The following is a 23,922-nucleotide window of genomic DNA, read 5'->3' as shown; positions in this document are numbered from 1 at the left end:
CCAAAACAAAACCACTGTTGGCATATATTACCCTATCATATCCAGGTCTACCTGCAACGGTGAAAGCCACCACTTTACTCAATATCCACCTTGCGGATCTCAACGTATCCAGAGTCTAGTTTCGGCACCTCGACCCTCAGGACACCATCTTCAAGTTTCGCTGTCATTCCATCAGCATCAACATTCGCTGGGTTCGCCCTCGTGCCAAGACGAATCTTCCTCTCGAAGGCTCCGACCCTGCGCTCATCCAAGGCAAGTGTCTTCAAGAAATCTTCATCACCAGGGCGGTATATGACACCGGCAATGCTGAGCTCGCTCTTCTCTGCATCCCAGTTCACACCGACGTCTTCCTTTTTGGCGCCAGGGAGCGAGACATGAACGACGTAGGTGGAATCGGTGTCGAAGATATCGGCGTCAGGGGTGTAGTCTTCAGACTCGGTGGGCTTGGTAGCGTTGGTGGCGTTGGAGGGGTGGGTGCCGGTGAATTGGTTGAAGAGCTGTGCAGTGAATGTAGAGGGGTCGAAAGAGGACCAGGAGTTATCACCGGCGCCAAAGGGTCCACCGCTCATGCCTCCAAAAAGCCCTCTGCTCATGCCTTCAAAAGGCCCTCTGCTCATGCCTCCAAAAGGTCCTCCGCATGTCCAGGAGCCCCAGCCTCCGCGGTGACCGCCATGATGGGGTCCGTGGCGGGGCGAGCTGCCATAGGGATGGTAGGCATGGTGGGGTCCAGAGCCACCCGACCCACCAGGGCCACAGCGTCCTCGACGTCCTCCGCCACGGCGACCTTGTGGGCGGCCACCGTGGTGAGCTTCATGGTCAGACTCAGAGGTACCTGAAGGGCCTTCGCCATTGTCGTTCTCGGTGTTCATCCTAGCATCCTTCTCGGCCTCCGTCTGGTCTGTACGGTCCTGATTGTGCTCACCCGTAGCTCCCTCGCGACGATGCTCGTGGCGTTCATGTGGAGGCCCTCCACGATGAGGCATCCCCCTGCCGCCACCGAAGAAGTGTTGACTCTGTCTGAACGGAGCAAAGGGATCTTGGGGATCCTGAGGAGATACCTCGCGATCGTTCTCGGTCTCGTCATTGCGGTTCTGGGCAAAGAAAGGATGTTGTGAGCCTTGCTGCTCGAGGCCAGCGATGAAGTCCCAGAAGGCAGCGGAGTTGTTCATGTATTGCATGGGTGGCATTATGATGTTTTGTATCGTACAGTGATAGATGGAGGAAATATGATTTTCGAATGGCATATCTCACCTTGTCGGGCGTCTTATACAAAGCAAGCGACTCCAGGCATCAAGTCGCACGTGCAAGCATACGTATGTGCACCCCTCCTTGATTTATCCGCCACGCAGCCCTGTTGGTGACCAATCCTGCCATTTGCGGCCAGAAACCAATCGCTCGTCATTTTGTGTAGCCTGGATAAGCTTACAGAAGTTACCAGAAGGACCATCGACAATAGGCTTCCAGGCCGCGTCTCTAGAGCGTCGCCTAGCCAGGTGGTGAGTAGGCAAACGGGTGTTGCGCGTCCAGAAGTTCGGGTAGATCGGGGCTTGATCTCCTCCGTTGTGGCGGTGGCTGTGGCGGCACGAGCATGATTGGCTGCAGGTATCTTCTGAGGGTGCGCTCTCATCTCATCAGATAGGTCATGAAGACCGGCGCAGGTATCCTTTGCCCACTCTCAAAAGCTAATAATGAATGGGCTCGAATGTTGTCAAAAGGAAAAGCCCCGGTACGCTCATGTTGTGGGAATTCCTTAGATAACACTGGATATCTCATGGAAGAAGTCATACCCTGCAGCTATACATATTCGCCATGTCCAGTGTACCCAGATGTGCATCCCTTGTGATGTTAGCGTATGACAGCCTTGCTGTCGCAGCCTATTAGAGTTCCATGCAGAGTCTGAAGTGCAAGAAGTGGTAACAGTCTAGACGAGAAGCAGGAGAAAATGTTGAGTCATGACAGAACTAGATGTAACCTGTACTCACATGTCACTTTCTAAAAGAATGAAGGTGCTTAGTGGCGAGATGTTGAGCAAGGGCATTGTAGAGGAGGGGTAGCTGCAGCTTTGCTAATGACGTTACTAGTCTGCAACAAAGTGGGTGCCCCACCAAACTTCTCTTCTGCCCTACAACCATCACCACCAATCTCCATTCAACCAACCATCCACCCTTAGAACCAGTCAACACACTCCCAATTGTACCACCCGAGTCAACATGTCTGGAAGTATCCCCACCTCCACCTCAGTCAGCGAGTCAGCTGTCATCGACGCGTCTTTCAGCGATGTTTGGCACTTGATCAAGCTCCAGGACTTCAGCAAGTTCTGGTCCAAGCTCGAGAAGAGTGAGTTCGTCAAGGGAACTTCAGAAGAGACGGACATCGTCAAGTGGACCTTCAAGGACGGTGCCGAGCTTGAGGTCAAGCAAGAGGAGCACTCCGTAAGTGATGCAGCTATGCAAGCATACCCTGCAGCTACTGACTTGTGTTTGCAGTCAATCGACCACTTCATCACATACTCTGTCATCACCTCCAAGCCCGAGCTCTCGTACTCTTCCGTCGTTTCAACTATCCGCGTATACCCCGTCACATCCGGCACTCACGAGAACAAGACATTCATCACATGGTCTGGCAACTTCAGCAGTGATGCCGATGCTAGTACGTGAAAACAATATCTTTACAATGGAGCAAAACTGACACAAGTAGGCGTAATCCAGGATGCCAAGTTCAAGCGTCGCGAAGCCCTTGCCGACCTCGCCAAAGTCGCTTCCAAGAAATAGATTTCGGGCGATGGCTGCTTGGCTTTCTCAGAGGTTGAGAAATTCATGCAGTAGAAAATATATTATGGCCACTCGCGTTATGCGATGGTTTGCAATAGCGATAACAATGACATGAAAATCATGTGGGCAATGGACTCAAGTTCTGTGGTTGAGCATAGTAATATCAATCATGTTATGACGTGCAAAGAATTCTTCCATCCTTCCTTCCCAGACAATTTGCCATTTTCAGAACGGTCTAAGGTCCTCCGCATTGTTGTTACTGATCACGTCTAGTTTTATGTTACGTCGAATAGCAAAGGCAGTGCTCAGCCACTCCACCTGCATCGAAGCGAATCCTTCGAATCATATGATAACCTATTTATGGTCACCACGAACTTCTACTACAGCTTCAAAAATCAGGATTCTGAGAGTTTCATAAAAATTCAATTGCACTAGTAGTTCTTTTCTGACATATATTCTTCCTTTGTTGGAATCACTGGTGCGCTGCCTACAATCGCCGAAGCATCGCCTGCAGCAGATTTATCACCATGGATAGCGCTGGAATTGGAGCAAATTCGTTCAGCAAAGCAGAATGTATAGCAAGTCCTGGCGTTTGCAATAAGTTGTTCCCTAACTAGTAGCAGTAGAGAAACAATTAAAGCTTGAAGAACAGCGAAAAGCCGATGAGAAAGTAAACCAGAGTAATCATGAGGAGTTAAAGGAGGGCAGGGACAGGAGAAAGAAGGGAAGGGTCAATAGGTGGATCAATTATGCAATGTCGAGTCTTGCCGGCTAAGGAGGGGAAGGTGAGATGAGTAACGAGTTCTCGCTCGTAAGAGTGAAGGCTGTGGGACTATGAGGGGTGATAAATCCAGATGAAGCGTGCCTGAACGAATATGAAATGAAATTTCCGAGTTACAGAGACATGCGCAAATAGTAAATGTGCAGAACTGGAATTAATGTCGAGCTGTATTGAGGACCTAAGCCACGACAGTTGACAGGCAGGTACTTCGAAGGCGCTAGGAGAGCTAGCGCCCCAGCGACGCCAACCTCGCACATAGCTGGCAGCTTCTTACATCCACAACGACATCGCCACCGACCATATCCATCAAGCTAGAGCAGCTTTCTGAGAGCAGTACGGAGACCCATGAAACAAGAACACGATTTGGGAGCTGTTGACGTGTCGGAGCTGGTTGCTGAACAATAGAGCTATGGCACGACGCCGGATACTCTGCCAACAGCAGTCGTTGAAGCCACGAGGAGTTTTGATTATCCTCGTCCTTCCTTCGATCTCTCACTTCTCCCCGTCTTCAAGACCTGCCGCAAGGGCCAGCACACAATGAAAAAGATATGTTTACAGTGACTGCAGATTGACGCGCATATCTATCATGAGGAGAAGATCTGTGGTATAGGCTTGTACCTACAATATAAGCAAATTGCTTGCAGCTAGCTTTCACATCCTGCATGATCTCGATGTACGACGAACTAGGTTCACATTAACCGCAGTAAAACTTGTGGTACACGCCTCTCATATGTACGTCGAATCCTGTGACTCGCATAGCCCACAGTTCTGCTGTGAACCCAATACTCCATTCTAGATCAGCCGAACCTTGCGGTTCGCACTGCCCGCTGTCTCCTGCAGCATATGTCGCTCTCCTACGTGCGACGGCCTCTCGGTCGCATTGCCCGCAATCGCTTGCAGCAAAAGTTTGAGTAGCAAAACCCGACGGGACCTCAGTAGACAATGATACCAATTTACTGGACGGTAGGAACGCATCGGATGGCGCGTAGTTGATAGACTGAGAGCCCCAAAACAATAAGATTCCTCTAGCGCGATTGAGTGGGAGCAGTGGGGGGACGCAATGAGTGTACACAGAAGGAAACAAGATAAGGGTAGGGTAGGTTGTTGAGGACGAAGAGGAAAGCTTGCTTCATGGCCTTGCTAATCCAATTAAAAGGCCTAAGTAACGTTCGTTGCGCATCAATCCGGACAGGTGAGGTCAATGGGGCCTTTCACGTGCTATGTGCGGGAAGTATCGCGCATCTTCCAACCATGAATGTAATGGTGGACTATAAACAAGACGTTTCCAATCTCCTGATTCAGACCCATTCCTCATGGCTAGATGAGAACAAGTTGCAGTAATTCACTGTGGGCTCTCACGATGAGCATTGTACCTTGTCTCGCGAGTCATAGAGCCTGCAATGCACCATACAACATGTGTACTCCAGGCTCCTCTGCAGGTGGTCTCCCTATATTTTAAACCTAATAGAAGCCTCTCAAATGTTAGTGTCAGCTGTAAAGCGGCACCTTCTGCTCAACAAAGACGCATATTACGATCATGTCAGTTAATCAAGATCAAACCGTCATAGACAGCCTAGGCAAGACAACTCTTGATTTAAATAGGCGAAGAACTACAGGTATCTTCAACTCGCTGCGAAAGACACGCAGCTCTTGACACTTCAGGAGAGCGGTCACTGCAAACTATTATTATGGCTGAGTCAGAAACATGGATGGTCAAAGTGTACATCTCTCAGGACAGATAGGACAATGATGGGCGAGAAGTTCAAAAGCTGGTGGCGGAGAGCAATATGAGCGACAACATGGAGGCGCTCGAACCTAAGCACGAAGAGCTTGTTGATGCAGTCGAAAAACTGCAAGACACACTACAGATCTCGAAACCATTGTGGCCGAGCTCCATAAGCAGAAGGCAGGCTTGCTAGTTGAGATTAGTCAGATGAATTTCCACATCCAGATCAACATTTACCACTTTAACTCGTCTATACCACAAGCATCAAACATTAGGCGGCCTACCCAGAATCTTCTTGCACTCAAATATTCACCATCCACTACCGCCACTACAACGGCTCCACGAAAGCGCTCAGCCGAGAATTCAGTTCCCATATCGCATGCTAAAAGTTTGGACTCCAAGGCCAAAAAACAACGTACTCGGAAAGTCTGAGGTCAGCTCACAGTCTTTGATGCATCGATAACTAACATACAATAATCGAGTTTATGGCCAAACCGATCGTGTCCTCATTATTATACCAGCATGTAGCAGCAGTTTTCATCTTGGCGGAAGTACGCCAATGCTCCTGCGGCTATGTGCATAGAGGGAAATTCGCTGCTTTTAGAGCTATCGCTATTGCTGCGCTGCTTACGTTGCCGCGTTGTAGTCCCTTGGACCAGGCTAAGAGTAGATTAATTATAAGGGATTGAAAGAAGAAGCAAAGGGCTGTATTTGGTCTTGCGTGATGCAAATATCAGACAGCGTGGAATGTCTCTATCTATCATATACTGGAAAGATAGACCTTCAGTGCTGTTCCATCAGCACCTCAACGTAGAAGACAGCAGATATGTCTACCGTGCATTGAAACTTTAGGCGTCGCTCGAGTTATAGACGCTTTTTTCCTGGATAATTTTCCACTTGTCAATGTCGAACGACGATCCCTTCCATATAACGCAATGTGTGAATGATGACCTCGAGAGGCTCTAGATTTATGTGCCACAGACGCACGACAGCTCTGTCCATACTGGAAAGCGTGAAAACTTTGATGAAGAGGTCGGGTGCCACCTTCCTCCAAGCTTCTCTTCCAAGCTGTTCGGTCAAAACAATAATAACTCCAGCCTTGTCCTTCCTCTAGTACAAAAGCTAGCAGTGCCGCCAACTGCCCGCTATCGCACCTAGCTTCTTTTTCTTTTCATTCTTTTCCCAGCGACCGAGCTTCATCATGTGGCTACTCGGACTAATGCTGCGCGTCCTGAACTGCCTACCATGCTACCGTGGTTCAGGTTCGGCATGATGCGTGATGCGCCAGGGGCCGAGACTGTACCAAGGAAAAACAACGGGGTGGCGGATGGAACGTCAACTTGCATCACAATATCGGCACGGCGGGATGTTGATCGCCGAAAGAGATTAGAAATCGCGATAGGGGTCAGTGGTGATGCCTGGATGCGAGGTGGTTTCTAGCTGCAGGGTCGCGTTGATGGACTTCTATGCATGACCTGTTGCAAGTCTGAATTTAGGTGTTGGTGGGGTTGTTTGAACGGATTGCTCATTTCATAATTATCATTATTACCATGGCTAGAATACCCTACCGATTGCTAAGCAGAGCGCGTCCATGAGACGGTGACATAATGCCATTTTGCCCAGGCATTCATGACGGACAGTCATAGAAAGAAAAGAGGAGAAGAAGAAGAAGAAGAAGAAGAAGAAGAAGAAGAAGAAGAAGAAGAAGAAGAAGAAGAAGAAGAAGAAGAAGAAGAAGAAGTGATACAGCGAATAGAAGACGAAAGGCGTCGATTCTCCAACCGCCTATAGTCCAGAGTCTCCAGGAAAGAGTATACCGTTGGGATGGAACTCTGTGTGGTACGTTTGCCAGTTCTTGCAGGTCCTCTTCATTTCGGCGAAGCCATCCTTAGCCGTGATCTCTGACTCACGCTCAAGAAACTGCACACCGAGACCTGCTGCCACGTGGAACGGGATATGGCAGTGCATCAGCCATGCTCCTGGATTGTCAGACTCGAAGGCAAGAACGAGGTAGCCTCTGGCTGGAAGATTGGCGGTGTCGCGCCGGATGGGGTTGTCGGTCTTGAGGCGGGAAATGTCACCATTCCAGACCGCATTCTCTTGCTGGTCCAGAACGTAGAAGTCATGGCCGTGAAGATGAATGGGATGAGGTAGTGGTGGCGCAGTGTTGTTGGTGGTGTCCTGTTGGATGACCCAGTATTGCCACTGCAAAGATTGTTAGTTGTGAAAAACTGTATATCGAATGCTGGAGACTCACCTTGTGCTTTTCATCAACCTTAAACACATGTCGGTTATTTCCATACGTGACGTTACCATCTAGCACAAGTTGCAGTGTGGGTCGGTCAAGGTCGACTGCCATCGGGTTGCCATTGACGAGCCACTGCACCAGTCCCTGGCTCTGCGTTACATCGCTGGTGTAGTTGTCGTTGAAACCGAAAGTCAGTGACTCAGGCATCTCCTGGGGAACAGTCGTCTTGGCGTATGGGACGATGTTTTGCTCGTCATAACAGCCCACCGGTAGAACCCTAGCAGTCGAGTCGGGCTCACCAGCTGGTGCGCCAGCATATCTGAAGATGCTCTTGATGTTCGCCGCATTTGCATTGGGACCATCACATCTACCGCCAGTGCCTACACGCCACCAGTAATTACCAATAGGCTCAGTCGCGTTGATAATGATCTCATAACGTTGGCCTAGTGATCATGTTAGTGAAACGTTCTCCAACAGTAGTTATCGTGACTGCATTTTCGTGGGCGGGTGCGCGTCGCACAAGCACATACTGTGAAAATCGCAACGGGCAGGTAGATGAGAAACGATTCGGCTCGACTTACCGACTGAAAGAACAAGGTTGTCAGTGTAGAAAGGCTCGATTGGCGTGAAATCAGCAGAGATGACCTGAAAAGAATGTCCATCGAGGCCGACATGTAAGTAGTTATTAATACCAGTGTTAACGAGTCGCAACAAATGCGTCTTTCCAGGAGTTAGAATTGTTTCTGCGTATTTTCCTCCAGCGGCCGATGTCATTGTGCCGTTGATAAGAACGTTGTCCGCAACTGGAGGACCATTGGCATGAACAGCTGCGGCGTTCACTGTGAAGGTGGTCGCGTGGAACCAATCTGTCATTGGCAGCACACCAAGATCAATGTCGTAGTTCGCTGTTGCTGGTCCTCGTATGATCATGGGGCCTACAAGGCCATCGCCGTACTGTACTGAATAGTGCGAGTGATACCACTATGGCCGTCAACAACATTTCAATCCCATGTCGCGTGACTGAGAAAACTTACGGTAGTGCCGTACTGTGTCGCCTTGAACTTGTAGACCTTGGAGTCACCGGGCGCGATCGGACATTCGGTAATACCGTTTACTCCATCTTGCTCGTTTGATCCAAGTTGCCGAAGCCCATGCCAGTGCAAACCAGTACCGTTATTTTGGAGGTTGTTAGTCACAGTAATCTCAAGGTCATCGCCCCAATCTGCGAGGATGGTCTGTAATATGTTAGTAGAGACACGACCAATGTGTAGGCGATGCGCTTACGGGTCCAGGTGTTTGGCCGTTGATCAGTAAAATTGGTCTCTCAAACCCGTCCGGGGCTCCGGTTGCATTTGAAATTGTCAAGTGATACTTGACGGTCTTTCCAGTGTTAGGCCAATGTATATCCATATCCGTGTCGATGTCGAAGTCGCCATTCCAGCATCCTCGCGATTTTGGGCCATGATTACACTTCGTCATGTAACCGTCTCGTCTTTGGTGACCACTCCATAGACCGTTCTTCTTCCACGGAACCTCAGGAACTCTGGGTGTGAGCTGTTCCACGGAAGGCACAGTCAATGAAGTGACGGATGGTAGGAGAAGCCCTAAGGCGATGGCTGCTTTGAATATAGAAGCAACCATTATGAGTGGAAGAAGGAGGAATGAAACAGCGTAAATGTAAAACGACAGCTGCCAGACCCTTTACGCACAGGGTCAAGGAGGGCAGATGGGCTCAGATTAACTGACGTAAACCGGAAAGCGAAAGGCTGGCTGGTCGGATAGACGAAGGGTGGTACGGGTGATTATATCTTCAGCATGGCAACTTTGCCCTGCTTCTCTAGTGGACAGAGGGATAGGCCCAAAAGGCTGCCAATGCCAGTAGTGGAGAGTTCCCACCACTAGCTAGTGGTATGAGCACTCCATGTAGAGAGTATCGCCGCGAGAGTATCCAAGATCTCCATGAATACGGCCTACGGCACATGAACGGTAAGGATGCTGGCTTAGTATGGCGGCCTTGCCCAGAGCTGTGAGCGTAAGATGCGGCTGCATATCAGCCCTAAGTAGGTGAACGGAGATTTTTAAGTGGTTGCTTTCGTCTCAAATGTCGGCATCGCTCGTGTTACACGACTGAATGCAGCTAGATTTACCGAGCCTCGGCGGCACACATTGACTGAAGACGGTGGGCTGGAAACTCGGCAGAGCTACAGCAAGTGCTGAGTCGTACTAGGAGGCGGTAGCTCCAGCAGGCTGTATGCGGCATCAAGCGGTGATGTGGCTTGGGTCGCGCAGCAAGTGGGGCATGTGAGGTTTAGCTTCATATGTAGATACACGGAGTAGATGCCGCTATGGGGGGTTCGTAGAACCGTCGCCTGAGCCAACGGTGGAGTCGAGCACCGCCCCTGGGGCTTGTAAAGCTTGATAGTGGACAAGCGGGAGGGGGAAGGATCGCAGAAGCGCAAGCGAGCCAACATCTGGAGACGACTTGTGCTATTTACTACCAACGCTAAGCTGTGCTGACGCTAGCGTGCCATGTTGTATCGGAGTTTTGTGAGGGGTGCCGGACCACATCGTCCGACCACAACATCAGCACATCACGATTTTGACCACTCAGAACGCATCCTGCGAAGAAGTCGTGTGGATTAGACCTAAATAGACGCCGCGATTCGGCCATAGTTGCCACTTCTTTCACGTGCCGCACCGTTTTCATGACGTTCAGGACCAAAGTCAGACTATTGATATGCACCAGAGCTGCATTGGCCGTCTTGGGCTGCCACAGGCGCTGAGATAGTGTCGGCGAAGTCATCATATGTCTGATGAGAACTTGATGCCTCAGTGTTGCCACTTTGATGCCACGGGTGGAGCAGATACATTGTTCCAGACTTCGGTCTACGCAAGGACGTGAACAACGGATTCAGGTCATGGCTGTACATTCTTCATATTTGCAGTAGGTAGGAGTCGAATCACTCATGCTCAACGGACGTAAGCAAGTGAATTTAGTGTACGCTAGGCTACTACATGGTCATTTCCCACGTCATCCTTGCCAGGAGCGTGCACCGGCCATGATACGCATGCTTATCGCTACCAACACAAAGGTTTTGACAGAAAGCGAACTTCCAACGGTCTTGTGTCAGATTTGGTGCAGCTTCTTCTACATCGGTTTCTACAACACTGACAGCGAAGAGCGCCACAATATTGAAGGAGTAATGCGCGCCTGCTTACGTGCATACTGCCACAAATCCTACGTTCAGCTCGCGATTCTTGATACTATTTTCTCAGGTGAGGAGTCAGCCTTGGAATTTTACTCACCGTATCCTCAGCCATTGTACGTAAAGTGCTTATTCAAGTGCGTTGTTCTCTGGACGCGCTTCTGGGGTCCATCTTCCCTGTGCTATCGCGCTATCGCGCTATCATGATTCAGGTTTCATGTTTCAAGCGAAAATGTACGAATGTACGGATCGTGAGGGTCATTTAACTGCTTCTTACACCTCGCGTGCGAACCGGTCGTTCGGCGTCGCGTACGTCAATGCGGTACCAAAAACGCTCTATCTGTGCGGAAGAAGAAAGCTCTGGCGTCGTACAGCTCAGCCACACGTCTTTCATCGTGACATTTTGATCAATGCTCGCTCGCTCGTTCGCGGCTGCGTGCTGCGTTACCGTGGTAAATTCCGGTTGCAATGTTCAACTGAAGGCACTGCGAGTATTGCAATCCCTACTCCCTCACCTAAGGCCGGATAACTGGGGCCCATGTTCGCGAAGAACCACTTCATCTGGTCGGGTATCTCGACCCCCCTGATCATCAACAGGGAATCAGTCTTCCGACTTGCATGGATCCCAAAAGCTGTATGACGTCCTTCATCTACCGCCCGCCGCATATAGAGACATGAATCGCACGGAATGATTATAACTCTGGCATCGAATTAGAGTTAGGGTTGATCTCGCATTGAATCGGCTTCCATGGTCCGGCAGATCGATCGGTTGCTATCCACATCTCGAGGCGTGCAGGTAGATCGCGAGAACCCTAACACTAGCGAAGTCCGCTTCTGCTCTCCAGCGAACCGAGTAACTGCCCGTAAGATAAACCTCATTCCGTTCCTGCATTTCAATCTTTCCGCGGAAGACTTTGTGGCAACGCGGCAGCTCTTCTATGTAGGGCAATAACAGGGTATATGAACAAGTGCATGCGTCTACATGGGTTCTGAACGCACGAACGCCTCATCATATATATCCGAAACTGTGTAACCTGTGCCGTCTGCAAATCTCATGCACAGTTCTGGGGCATTTAGTGATCTGGAAGAGGCTGGTAGGGCAGTGATATGTAACATCGCGTGGGTGTAAAGCACAAAATTTTACATGAGTGGCTGGTGTCATAGCCACATTGAGTTTTGGACGTCGTGTTGCTGTTGTCACTCTGATAACCTACTACGCATGTTGCTCAGACAGGTGTGAGGCGCCGTTAGCAACGAGGTTCCACCAGCAAGGTACCACTGCAGAGTCCTCAACGCTGTGCAGCTGTCAGGTACGACTTGCAACATCCGGATTGGACTTTTGCGTCATATCTTCCCCACTCTTCTGACGATCTGGCATTTGTGGCGTACGTAAGAGCAGATTCCGTGCATCTGCGGAATGACGCGTTCCGTAAAATCCTTCCGTGGATGACCCATGATCGAGATAAGCGGTCGCAGTTCCCTGAGCAACACAGAAACGCCATCCTGTGCGGTAGGCGCCGTTCGTGCATAGCGTGAACATGTGGCCTCAACAGGCGTATGCAAGGTCGATCATTGAGCGAACGTTTTGTTGAGAGATTTGCATGCGGATGCTTGAGGATGAGGCTGGTGGAGGCTGAACTAATGTAGAGCTAACGGTTTCCCAGGTGACATAGACCGTAACGCACGTCTGGAACTACGGCGTTGCTTTTGTTAGATTTACGGAAGGATAACGCATTTTAAGAGCTACACGTGAGTTCTGTCTATTGCATCGCTCTAGGTTTAACGTAGAGACTGGTATCCTCGTTCTACCCAGTTATTCTACCTATCCATTTGTTCAGTAAAGTACCCAACGGCCCGGTTAAGCCCACAAGATTCTTAACTTCTCAATACTGGTACCACCCGCCGCATAGAATGTTTCCCAACTCGCAAATTCGCTAAACGGGAGCATGCCGGACTCGTCTCCAGTATGGTTAAGATCGGTCCGATACAACAACGGGAAATTAGAACTCCATATACCCGTGGTCAGCTTCCAAATACCAACAAGCTCGCCACGAGTGGACAATGAGATCCAGATCTGGCTTCGGCACTCCATCAACTTCTCTAGAGGTTCAATATGGACGTCTGCGTCGTTATGGAAAGTAACTTTAACCTTTAGTAGGTGATTGATGAAAAGCCGCCAAAGTGGTGTAATGTCGCTCGTCAGAAAGTTGTCGGTCGTTCTCTGCCCAACTCATAGATGCACTTTATCCGTAGGAAAGAACTCCTCGTACGAATTGATTTCACTGTTTGTGGCAAGAATGAATGTCTGGATATATAGATTGGCGTCGTCGATGTTGACAATCTGCCGAGATATCCACCACGACTGGAACTCGCATCGTATCTGGTTGCGTACATGTGTAACAGCCAGGAGCTGCATACATCCCGTGCTGACTGGACGTGAGATAGAGGCTAAGAGGAGGCGATATGTGCGGTTTCGTATCTCTGGAGGCGTCTAGCACATGTCGCCGACGCAAGTTATTCAATTACCATAACGTACCGCCTGGTAAGTTCAGGAATTGGAAGATAATATGTGATTGATACACAGTAACGATGTGTTGCGCAGAGTCAGTGGGAAGATTTAGTGAAAGCGTTTGTGAAGGAAGCCTTGGGAAGAAATAAGTCACATGCGGATGTAGTGGTCAGCTGTTCCATCTCGTACCAGAAGCCATAACAGGCAGAATGACACCTTCTATGGTTTATCACAGATGACAGCAGCAATGCTTTTCCATGCTGGCCTGAAGAAAAATGGAGGATTGCAGTCGATCTCGGCACATCGCATGTAGCTCCTGCATTGTCTAGTTGTAGATATCTAGCTCATTCCTGATCTATTTGACCATAATAAAATCTGGGTCACGGTCGTCGCCTCTACCCTCAAACTCTGCATACTTTCCACTCGCCTTATCTTTGTTAATCTTCCATACCCACGCAACATTGGCTGCAACCCTGCAACGCGTTAGTATAATGCTACTGAAGGAACAGCAATCCTTGCCGGAAGAACTTACAGCACCCAGGCCGCGCAAAGCAAGCCCAGCATAATACTATGACTCTTATGAAAGTATGGGGCTTCACTCTTCGGGTACACGAAGCTCGCTACGAAGCCTCCCGCATTCGCAATCGCGAGCTGAAGTGCAGACGTAGTCGCACGCTTGTAGTGGCCAGCAGAGTTATTGCTGTTCCAGGACAGGATACAAGGTACAGTGGCGTACATGCCAGTTGCCATGAGGAAAGTCATTCCGTATTGAATCTTGGGGTTGGTAGTCTGGCTTATGACGCCGTAGCCGATGATGGCAACGGGTAGTGTGCATAGCATGACTGGGCCGCGTAAGTTGAGACGATCGGATAGTAGAGCGACGGCTACTGTGAAGACTGATGCTACAGCGTAGGGAATGACGGTCCAGAGCTGTGTTTCGTTGGGATCTTTGGAGAAGCCGTTGTTGATGATGGTGGGGAGGAAGAGACCGAAACTGTATAGTCCGCTTAGGATGGCAAAGTACGCCGTTGCGGTGAGCCAGACTTGGACGTTGAACACTCCGCGTTTTACCTCTGCCCAGTCGAAGCGTTCGTGAGAAGCACTCTGCTCGCCGAGACGGAATCGGGCGTGCTCCTTCTCGTTGGCTGTGAAGAATTTGGCGGATTCAATAGAGTTGGGTAAGAAAATAGCAGAGCAGACGCCAACAAAAACGGTCAAGAGTCCTTCCACTATAAATATCCACCGCCAACTATTCGCCCAGTTAGGTCTTTGTAATGGAAGGTTGGGCGCGTATCACTTACCCTTCGAGCCCTCCAGCAGGGCCAATCGCATTGAGTGCTCGTGCCAGCAGACCACCAAAAGCCCCGGACAATGATGCGGCGGTGTAGAAGATACCGATGCGTAAAGCCAACTCTTGCCTGCGATAAAAGCCAGTAAGGTAGAGTACCATGCCCGGCAACAATCCACCCTCCGCGCAACCAAGCAACGCGCGAACGGTAACAAACGACGCGAAGTTGGTAACGAAACCCAGGCACATCGTCAAGATCCCCCACACCGATGTCAAAAGTGGGAGCCATATCTTCGGTGACATCTTCTTGAGCACCAGATTCGACGGCAGCTCACTGGCAATGTACGTAGCGTAGAAGACGCACAATCCGATGGAGTATTGGTGGTCGTTGATATTGATATCTCTTTCCAGACCCAAGATCTTCGCGTTGCCGACATTGGTGCGGTCGATGAATGAGCACAGGAAGAGGAGAGCGAGGACAGGTAGGATGCTGCTGCTATTCAGTACATTGGTGTTGGGGGAGAAGGGGGATTGAACATACCGGACATCCAACTTGAACAAGACCTTCTTCGAGATAGCATCGTCGCTGAGCCCCGCTTCCAACTGTTCACTCCCACTCCGATTCTCAAGTTTCTCGTCCTGCATCTTATCAAGGCTCATGTTTGCGAGCCGTCAGGATATCCGCGTCGAACCCGATCTTAAGAAGCGTTGGAAAAGTCCAGCGTATCTCTCAACGAAAGCAAGAAAGCGGAACCAGCTCTCTTATCCACTCAACGGAAACCCGTAGCGCACACCGACCTGCCAAAAAGCGACCAGGACCACCCTACCTGACCCCATGGGGGCGGGCGCATGGGTTGCGGCACAATCGGGGATATCTGGCATGCTATTGGTGGAGTTGCTCGGCTGTCGAGCGAACCTACCTTAACTCACTCGAGTTTATGCTGAAAACAAGCATAGCGCTCTTAGCCACACTGGCGATCGGCAGGCTTGACATCAGCGTTACCGAATCGGTGCGTGCTTGCGGGAGTTGTTCTGTTTCCGAGGGTTTGTAATCATGTAGAGATACGAAGAACGGCGCAGGATGCTGAGGATGGTCAGCACGACGGTTTATGTTTTTGGTGGGTTGTGGGTGTTGTTAGAGGTGTCGATGTTGGTCAGCGCAACCAAGCTTTCGTTGCACAGAACGGAGGGGCGATCAAGCCGTGCGAAGCCTTTAAGCCCCCGCTTGGACGACTTGGCTTTCCCGAATTTCGGATGGCTACTGCGACAACAAATCCACTGCATTGAGAATTCGTCAATGATGTCGCAAATACGACTACAACCAGTTTTAAGTTCTATTGAGAGGACAGACGACGTATTGAGATTCTGCGCGTTATACTACTGAGGCTCTTATCGCAACGCCAAAAAGCACCGAGCTTGTGCTTTGGGTAGCCGACGATCTCACTATCGCAATCCCGATGCTTTGTTTTTCTTGTTAAGTTGTGCGGCGCCCATCAGATGATTGAGCCGATCGTGATGGCCGAAATGGCGCATAGGGTGAAATGATCAACTCTGTTGGCGTCACTGGATATTCGCATTTTGGCTGCATCGTGACCTTGAAGCGCACACTGGTCCTTGGCGAATATTTTGTGAATTAAAGCTGATGAAATTGATTGCTGGAGTATACTATAGAGGGACGTCTATTCCATGGTCTTGACATCTGGCGCAACCTCAAACTTCGCATCCGTCTTCGCCCTGACATCCTCAACACTCACTCCAGGCGCAGTCTCCGTAAGTGTCAAAGTACCACGCTTCCTGTTAACCTCAAACACGCACATGTCCGTGATGATAGTGCTAACGCACTTGGCCCCGGTCAAAGGCAGCTTACATTCTTGGACAATCTTGCTTGATCCATCCTTTGCAACATGCTCAGTAGCCACCACCACCTTAGTAGCCTCCGGGTTGCTGACGAGATCCATAGCACCACCCATGCCCTTGAAAACCTTTCCAGGAACCATGTAGTTTGCTAGGTCGCCAGAGGCGCTGACTTGGAGAGCGCCTAGGATAGAAACATCGACGTGGCCACCACGGATCATGCCGAATGACTCTGCGGAATCGAACGTTGAAGCACCAGGTAGGAGTGTGACGGTCTCTTTACCAGCGTTGATAATGTCGGGGTCGAGCTCCTCTTCGGTAGGGTAAGGGCCCATGCCTAGAATACCGTTCTCAGACTGTAGCCACACCTTCACGCCGTCGGGGACGAAAGATGCTGCTGCCGTTGGGATACCGACACCCAAGTTGACGTAGTATCCTTGCTTTAGCTCCTTTGCTGCTCGGCGAGCGATTCGGTCGCGACGCTCTGCGGCCTCGTTCTTGGAGGATGTGTCTGTGGAAGCAGCGGGTTTTCGAAGCTTCTTGATTTCCACGTTCTTGGGCGCGGTAGAGGGAACGATGCGGTCGACGAAGATACCAGGAAGGTCAATGTCATTTGCATCAAAGGTACCGATTGGAACGATCTCTTCGGCTTCGACGATGGTTAGGCGGGCAGCTTTGGCCATGATCGGACCAAATGCCTTGGTTGTGTATCTTTCGGAATTGTCAGCTAAGATACCCACATCCTTGAATACCGCAATTCTTACCTGAAAACACAATTGCCAGCCTCGTCCGCCTTGTGTGCTCGAATGATCGCAACATCGCCGGTCAAAGCAGTCTCCATGAGAAACTTCTTGCCATTGAACTCTCTGACCTCCCTCTTCTGGCCAAACCCGACAGCTTTTCCTTCCTTGTCAAATTTGGCGGGGATCTCTCCGTCTTGTAGCAAGGTGTTGACAGCTGTGGGTGTGTAGAATGCTGGAATGCCTGCACCACCAGCTCTTATCCTCTCCGCAAGCGTACCTTGTGGACATAGCTCAATCTCGATACCGCCACTCAAATATTGCTTCTCCAATGCCTTGTTGTTCCCCAGAAAGCTGATGATGAGCTTCTTGACTTGCCCATTCTTGGTAAGATGCGCTAGGCCTCCTACATCCTCAATGCCAGCATTGTTGGAGACGGCTGTCAGGGAGTGTAATGATTGTGGTCCTCGTTTCTTCATCGCTCTGATGAGTGTTTCTGCAACACCGCACAGCCCGAAGCCTGCACTCAGGACCGTGGAGCCCGGTTGCACATCCGCGACTGCTTCATCGGCGTCTTTGAAGAGTTTTGATTTCGACCGGTCGATTGTTGGAGCGCCTTGACTGATGCCTCGCAGCTGACCCGTAAACCGCCATCGCGGTGGGAGTCGCGCGGCTCGTAATTGTGCGGGGAGAGGACGTCGAGAACATAACCGCGACGGCAGAGCTGTTAGCAGCCGATATGATGTAGGTAGTGAGTCCATTGTGAAGCGCGTAAATAACAACAGCAGAGGCAGTCAAATTAAATCATCAGTTAAGGAGAATCAAGAAGCTCCGACCTGTCCAAATACGGGCTGAACTTTTGCGATTGATGTCCGAACGAAGGCCATCAGACGCGTGCGTAAACCGCGCAATAGCGTAACGTCATGCATCTGGCATCCGTCGGCATCATTTCAACTACCGAAGATCGAGCGACCTTCGAGCTTGGAGCGGGGCTTCATTTGCCGCCAAATCATATGAGGTTTAGCTTCTGGCAAATTCCGAGGTTGTGCCACCCTCTTAGTTCGCTTGACGCTTAGCGACCCGTCATGTGCCGTCCACTCTGCCCCGCGACTGGCACGAGCTGGAAACAAGTAGCATGAAGTTATTCTTAGAGAACGAAGATCCGTTCATAATTCTCGTAAAGCCCTGGGAGTGCTTTGAGAGACTCTCAGATAGCTTCATCTGATGGATTACGGGAAGTTGAAGTCCGGCAGATTCATCCAATCTGTCCACAATGGGTTGCTGTCGTTCCATGGCAGATCCAGCAGTGCCGTGGAAAACAGGTCCGAGTTCGTCACAGTCTCATTGACTTCATTGTAAGACATGGCTGAGAAGTCCAGCGTGTCCGGCCAGTAGCTAGAGATCGGATCGGGTCCCATTGTATGGTTTTCAGGCAATGCTTCATTCACCTTGTATGACGGCGATAAAAGGTCCGGTATGGCCATGGATGGCGGTGCAGGATCGTGCGATGGCAATTGGATCATCCTCTCGATATCCGGCGCCTGCTTGACAAGAACGCGCAAGAAGCGACCGTAAACGACCGAAGCACCGTTTCGATGGATTGGTGTGCTGCCTATACGCTCAAGAACCGTTGCGGTGTCTTCAATGAGATGTCGAACGCTCGGAGCAAGGCTCTTCTTGTTGCCACTACCCTCCGGCACGGGTGCACTCAAAGCAAGCGCTATGCTCGCAGCGAAACAAATCATCGTGACTGTGTTGTTCGGCATCGACTTGAGACGAGACTCGCCTTGGATGGCCGCGCGCATAACGTTGAGTGCAGAAGATAGTGCAGACTTGCGGAACGATCGTTTAACCTCCGGAGGTGCGCTCGGGTGGTTAAGAAGCATTGAGTAGGTGGAGAGTCGTGTATGCGTGACAAGAATCTCGACGTACGGAGGCAGACTCTTACTCGCTGGATCAGCGATCACAGAGGGCCAGGCTCGAGACCAACCGTCAAAGAAGCTTTCAACAGACCCGTCGATTTCCTGTGCGACCTTTGAACCCACTTCGACCAGGCGGTAGTTGTCGCAGCGCGTGCGCACCTCAGCAAAGAGGTCGTCAAGATCGCGGCGGAGTACTGCCATAGATACAAGCGGTCCATCCTGGGCGTCGGCATACTGATTGAAATGCCATTTGTCGCAGTACTGAATCAAACATGTCTTGGGAACGCAGTAGCTGCGGCCGCGGGCTAGGCAAACTCCGCGTTCCAATACAAACAGAGAAATCCAGACCCTTTCTCTGCGACGTAGAAGGCGCTGGCCCCATTCCGAGTTCGAGTCGACATCTTCAAAGCCATCCATAGCCAGTGCTTTTCTTGCCTGGAGGCATTCGGCCTTTGGTATTTGTCTAACGAGCTCCTGATCGAATGATGTAGATGGTGTGATGACTTTATCTAGCATAAGATCCAGCGCGATGGATAGCGCTGTAGCCAGATAGAGGCTCGTATCGTCATCGCTCGCATGCGACCCTGGAGGCATCCAAGGTATACTGACCATGAAGGCTAGCACGATTTCAACTGATCTGTGCTTTCGGGTGATGACTTGCTCAGCTAGAAATCTGCGATGCAGTAGCAGTCTTTTGGCCAGAGCAGAGGTCTCCGGCAGGAAAATCGCGGTCATAGCCAGCAGGGTAGTAAACAGAAAGGCTGAGCGATTGCGAACGAATGGCAGCGTGTGTACCAATGGATCGAGTCCCCAGCGTGTGTGAGCCAATCTCTTGTGGAAACTAGATTGTGTAAATCCCTTTTGTCCGTCCGTGATTGATGCTTTGGTTTTCAACTTACTATTGTAGAAGCATTTCGGCTTCGTCCTTTGTCACAAGGCCAACATCGATCGGATCCAAACCTGAACCCTGATCGAGATTTGCCTTCATCGGCAGGAAGAAATGATGAACATCCAGGAAAGCGCTCTGTTCGCTGCCGTTGAATCTGCCTTCGGGGCTGGCGGTGCTCGGATTATACGATTGTGGAGTTGCAATCCGTAGATCCGACGCCCGAGCGAGCAGCTGGAGCGGGTTCTCGACATCTTCAACAGCGAGCTGGTCATCGCTTGAAGTACCAACAAGATTATTTACTGATGCTTGTAGATGTACCTCTGAGGCTGGGGATGTGTCCGGGTTTGGATTCTGATTTGAGTCATCGCCCTCTTGTGCCTCATTCAGGAGCTGTTGCAGTTGCTGCAACGTACTCTGACTGGTAGCTGCATCTGATTTCCTCTTTTTAATGGCTTCCTCGACTTGATGTATCGCTTTCTCTAAGCCTGATCGCTTGCTTTAAAACTGTTAGTTGAGCTGGTATACTCAGGATTATTCGCTTACTTTTTCACGCCCTTCTGTCTACCAATGTGAAATTCCGGAATTATGCACTCGATCCCGACGTTCTGGCATCGCTCGCATACCGGCGCACCCTCTTCACGCCGACATTTGATTTTACTTTTGCGGCAGTTCAGACATGCCGCTTGTTTGACATTCATTCCTTTGCCCCCCTCCTCTTATGTTACGTGACGCTATATGACCGTTCCGTAGTCTGAACTGGGGGTCTCCGGCATAGTTTGGCTAGCCGCACAGAGTCTCCAGAGCTGGGGATTTTGATCAGGCTTCTGTCCACTCACCGAACCTCAAAAACGATGTCCACAATAAATCCAAGGATATGAGATGCGATGTAAGGCAAAACAAGAGAAGATGGAACGCGCCGAAGAGCTACTCGGGGCATGTGCGTGCGTGTGGAGGTGTGCTAGTTGATTGTGCGCTAGCATGGACCCTGGTCTTGCACATGGCAGGCACCCCAGATTCAGACTTCGGAACACGTTCCGCTGACGTCGAGCTTGTCCCGACCCAGTCACGCATTGCGGCAAGATATAGCTAGGCTAAACTTGTTGCAAATATTGCGCGTACTTCGGGTCATTGGTGGGCGGCCAAACAGCAATTGCAGAGTCAAAAGTAGTGTAGCGACGGATGGGACATACTCCACACAGACCGAGGATAAGATATATGTATATTGACGACTAAGCATGGGTATCTGTTTGCAAACTGCTACATTCGTGTAATGACACTGCATTCCAACATCATGAAGCGGAGCCTGAAGCCTCGTCTTGCACTGTTACTGCCCTCTCCTTGCCTTTGGTGCTCGCACCGGCATCCAATCCTTCATGCGTTCCGAGATCGGTCTCAGACTTCTTTTCATCCTTTTGCTCACGCTGTGCTTGAGCCTCTTCTTCCCTTCTTCTCGCCTCTTCCTCCTGACGCTCCCTCTCTTCTTGAGCTGCCACCCTTTCAAGTCTCTCCCTTTCTTCCTGCGCGTGTACCATCCGCTCTCCAACGCCCGGGAACAGGCTGGCAACAAACAGCGCAAAAGCGCGTTCGACTGTACGCATACTATCTCGGATCCACCCAAATCTTTGGTCCCTTCTCTGCTGCAATATCCTCCTGGCCGCTTCTTCGGGTGATAGATTACCTCGCTGTTGGGTTTGGCGTTGGTTGTTGGGCTGAGCCACGCGGTCGGCTAGGGCTCCTACAGGAAGAAGGGCCTCGAAGTGGCGACGTATAATATTGAACTGCTCTTGGAACACACCGATTTGTGCCAGGTAAACCACGCCGGCAACGATGCCAAGCATGATGGGCCTGTAGAGGCCACCGCCTCCTGCGAAGAAATAGACGAATGCAGCCAGCTTGAAAATGAGCCATAAGTGCCCGAAGACGTTGACCATGCGATCATTTTCTTCGGGTTGATTGGCATTCGCATTTACATTTGCATTCTGGTTCTGGTTCTGGTTCTGGTTCTGGTTCTGGACTTGATTTTGTGCTTGGTTCTGATCAGGAGCCTGGCCACCAGCCGCCGGCTGTTGTGTTGGTGTCGGCTGAAGATTGGCCAGTTGGTTATGCAACTGATTGGATCCATGTGCCATTTGTTGTCCCAGTCCAGCAATAAGCTGTCTGTTCTGGGCAAACTGGTTTGTGAAGCTCTGGAATGGCAGAGTAGCCACCATGGGAGCCGTAGTATATGTACCTTGCTGGTCAAAGAGAAGGCCGACCGGTCCCTGCGGGCTCGATAAGAGGAACAACTCGGCTGGCGCATCTGTGGGTATCGTTGGTGTAGCGTTCTGTGTCCGTGGTTGAGATGTAATAGGCACGGCTGGTGTCATGATTGGAGCGCCAGGTGTACTACTGGAGTACACCCCAGCAGTTGGAGGGTCGGTGGATGCAACTGAAGTACCTGGTTGACTGGGAGCAGCACTGCTCTGTTGCCGGTCAAGTATGATGTTCAATTCCAATGCGTCTACCCTAATTTCGGTGACTGAGCGTCTCAGCGCTACCACTTCCGGTTCGGTGGGAAGGAAGGCGAGGGCCCGTTCTACAACGTTCAAGTTTTGGTTGATGGTATTCAGGTGTTGGCGTATATAATCGATTCGCCAAACGGGTAGATTCAAAGGCTGGGGGTTTGATATTGAGGACCGATCAGTCTGTGTATCTGGCTCACGCGTAGGCTGTAGTAGCGTACGAACATTGTCCATCTCCCGTTGCGTCTCCTGGAAGATGGTCCGAATCCGAGGCAGCAAGCGCTGGGTATTGTCGTGACCCATTGAGGGAAGAACGCCCGGTGGGATTGGTGGACGAGCGAAGCCTAGCGGATGTGGAAGAGGGAACGGAGGGGCAGGCTGCTGAATTCGTGCGGGTATGTTGACCTGGTTGTATGTGACTGTCCACCGCGCCCCATTTGGTCCAACGCCTTCTCGTCGTAGTGGTTGGTCGCCATTGCCGGGGAGATTGGGTAGTCCCAGCGCTGGTAGAGGTGTTGCACCAGTAAGTGGTCCCTGAGCAGCGTCTGCAGGTCTCTGTATATTTTGCCCAGGCTGCTCAGATGTCGAGTTTGGAGCTCGCTCATTGTCCTGCTGTCCTTGGTGTGCCATGGCCTGAGCAAGTTGATGTTGTACTTGTTGGGGAAGAGGGATGGGGATCACGTGTGCTTGACCCCCCGGAAGTGGGTGCTGATGCGGTTGCGGTAATGGCGGTAGTAAATTTGGTCGAGCCTGTGGCAGCGTCCTGAATGGATTCGTCTGAAGCGGGTTTGCGGGTAGAGCTGGAGCTTGAGGAGGATGAAACGGATTCGGCGGAACAGTCGACGTTCGCAATGCAGGCGACGCTGGAGAGTTTCCAGTGGTAGGAAGCTCTCGTAGGACCAGATGGAGGCTCTGGTCCTTGCTTTCACGTATCTATATTCACCATTAGCTTGCGTCTACTACCAGCGGTCGGCGACCCTACGTTGTCAACACCAAACACATTGCCCAGAGTATCGGCATCGTTGGCTACAACTCTTCCCCGGTAGATCAGGCGCATGCGCTCAGGTGCAGGCTTGGAGGGCGCTGCATCCTGGATGCGGCGCCGAAGCTCTTTGACCGTGGTTGAAGCGGGGATGTCTGCAAGATTCACGCCGCCTTCCACCTCAGTCGAGGGTGAAAGGATCCTGAGGTTGATTGTCTGCGCTTCTTCCGCCATGGTCGCTGTGTGAGTAGTGGCAGACTATGGTGAGAGGTGAAGTGTGCAGATGGGAGGAGAGAAGTGACGACGTGTCCGTATCAAAGCTCAGTATCAACCTTGGGAGCCACGGGTGCGCCTGCCATTTACAGTCTTGTTCTCGCCAGGCAGTTTGAACATCAACTTGGGCCTCAGTTCCAATGTCCCAAGTGTTTCCACTCTGCGCGCGCACGCGATGTAATAGTCGACGATGAGTGATGGCGGCCTCCGGAGCCATCGCCGCAGCGCGCTA

At 50.9% G+C, this 23,922-nt stretch overlaps 7 protein-coding genes across 7 annotated transcripts; 1 reads left to right on the top strand and 6 right to left on the bottom strand.

The window, feature by feature from the left end:
• Positions 1–74: 74 nt before the first annotated feature.
• ALTATR162_LOCUS1343 (uncharacterized protein) lies at positions 75–1,187 on the bottom strand (the record flags this gene model as incomplete). The annotated part of the gene is made up of 1 exon (XM_043308939.1): positions 75–1,187. The coding sequence occupies one exon, from the start codon at positions 1,185–1,187 to the stop codon at positions 75–77; it is 1,113 nt and encodes a 370-aa protein (XP_043164874.1).
• Positions 1,188–2,210: 1,023 nt separating this feature from the next.
• Positions 2,211–2,771, top strand: ALTATR162_LOCUS1342 (uncharacterized protein; the record flags this gene model as incomplete). Its single annotated transcript, XM_043308938.1, has 3 exons — positions 2,211–2,432; positions 2,487–2,649; positions 2,698–2,771. 3 exons carry the CDS (start codon positions 2,211–2,213, stop codon positions 2,769–2,771), a joined length of 459 nt encoding a protein of 152 aa, XP_043164873.1.
• Positions 2,772–7,063: 4,292 nt separating this feature from the next.
• On the bottom strand, positions 7,064–9,167 carry ALTATR162_LOCUS1341 (uncharacterized protein; the record flags this gene model as incomplete). Its single annotated transcript, XM_043308937.1, has 5 exons — positions 7,064–7,483; positions 7,536–7,969; positions 8,108–8,507; positions 8,561–8,761; positions 8,811–9,167. The coding sequence occupies 5 exons, from the start codon at positions 9,165–9,167 to the stop codon at positions 7,064–7,066; spliced, it is 1,812 nt and encodes a 603-aa protein (XP_043164872.1).
• A 4,429-nt stretch (positions 9,168–13,596) lies between these two features.
• Positions 13,597–15,189, bottom strand: ALTATR162_LOCUS1340 (uncharacterized protein; the record flags this gene model as incomplete). Its single annotated transcript, XM_043308936.1, has 4 exons — positions 13,597–13,714; positions 13,774–14,490; positions 14,543–15,019; positions 15,071–15,189. The coding sequence occupies 4 exons, from the start codon at positions 15,187–15,189 to the stop codon at positions 13,597–13,599; spliced, it is 1,431 nt and encodes a 476-aa protein (XP_043164871.1).
• Positions 15,190–16,208: 1,019 nt separating this feature from the next.
• On the bottom strand, positions 16,209–17,884 carry ALTATR162_LOCUS1339 (uncharacterized protein; the record flags this gene model as incomplete). Its single annotated transcript, XM_043308935.1, has 2 exons — positions 16,209–17,094; positions 17,148–17,884. The coding sequence occupies 2 exons, from the start codon at positions 17,882–17,884 to the stop codon at positions 16,209–16,211; spliced, it is 1,623 nt and encodes a 540-aa protein (XP_043164870.1).
• A 468-nt stretch (positions 17,885–18,352) lies between these two features.
• On the bottom strand, positions 18,353–20,632 carry ALTATR162_LOCUS1338 (uncharacterized protein; the record flags this gene model as incomplete). The annotated part of the gene is made up of 3 exons (XM_043308934.1): positions 18,353–19,886; positions 19,945–20,430; positions 20,478–20,632. 3 exons carry the CDS (start codon positions 20,630–20,632, stop codon positions 18,353–18,355), a joined length of 2,175 nt encoding a protein of 724 aa, XP_043164869.1.
• Positions 20,633–21,223: 591 nt separating this feature from the next.
• Positions 21,224–23,651, bottom strand: ALTATR162_LOCUS1337 (uncharacterized protein; the record flags this gene model as incomplete). The annotated part of the gene is made up of 2 exons (XM_043308933.1): positions 21,224–23,368; positions 23,418–23,651. 2 exons carry the CDS (start codon positions 23,649–23,651, stop codon positions 21,224–21,226), a joined length of 2,379 nt encoding a protein of 792 aa, XP_043164868.1.
• Positions 23,652–23,922: the final 271 nt, after the last annotated feature.

Source organism: Alternaria atra (genome assembly GCF_907166805.1).
Source record: "Alternaria atra isolate CS162 genome assembly, contig: 21, whole genome shotgun sequence".
Lineage (NCBI taxonomy): Eukaryota > Fungi > Ascomycota > Dothideomycetes > Pleosporales > Pleosporaceae > Alternaria > Alternaria atra.
Note: the sequence above shows the minus strand (reverse complement) of the source record. Positions and strands in the feature narration are given on the sequence as shown.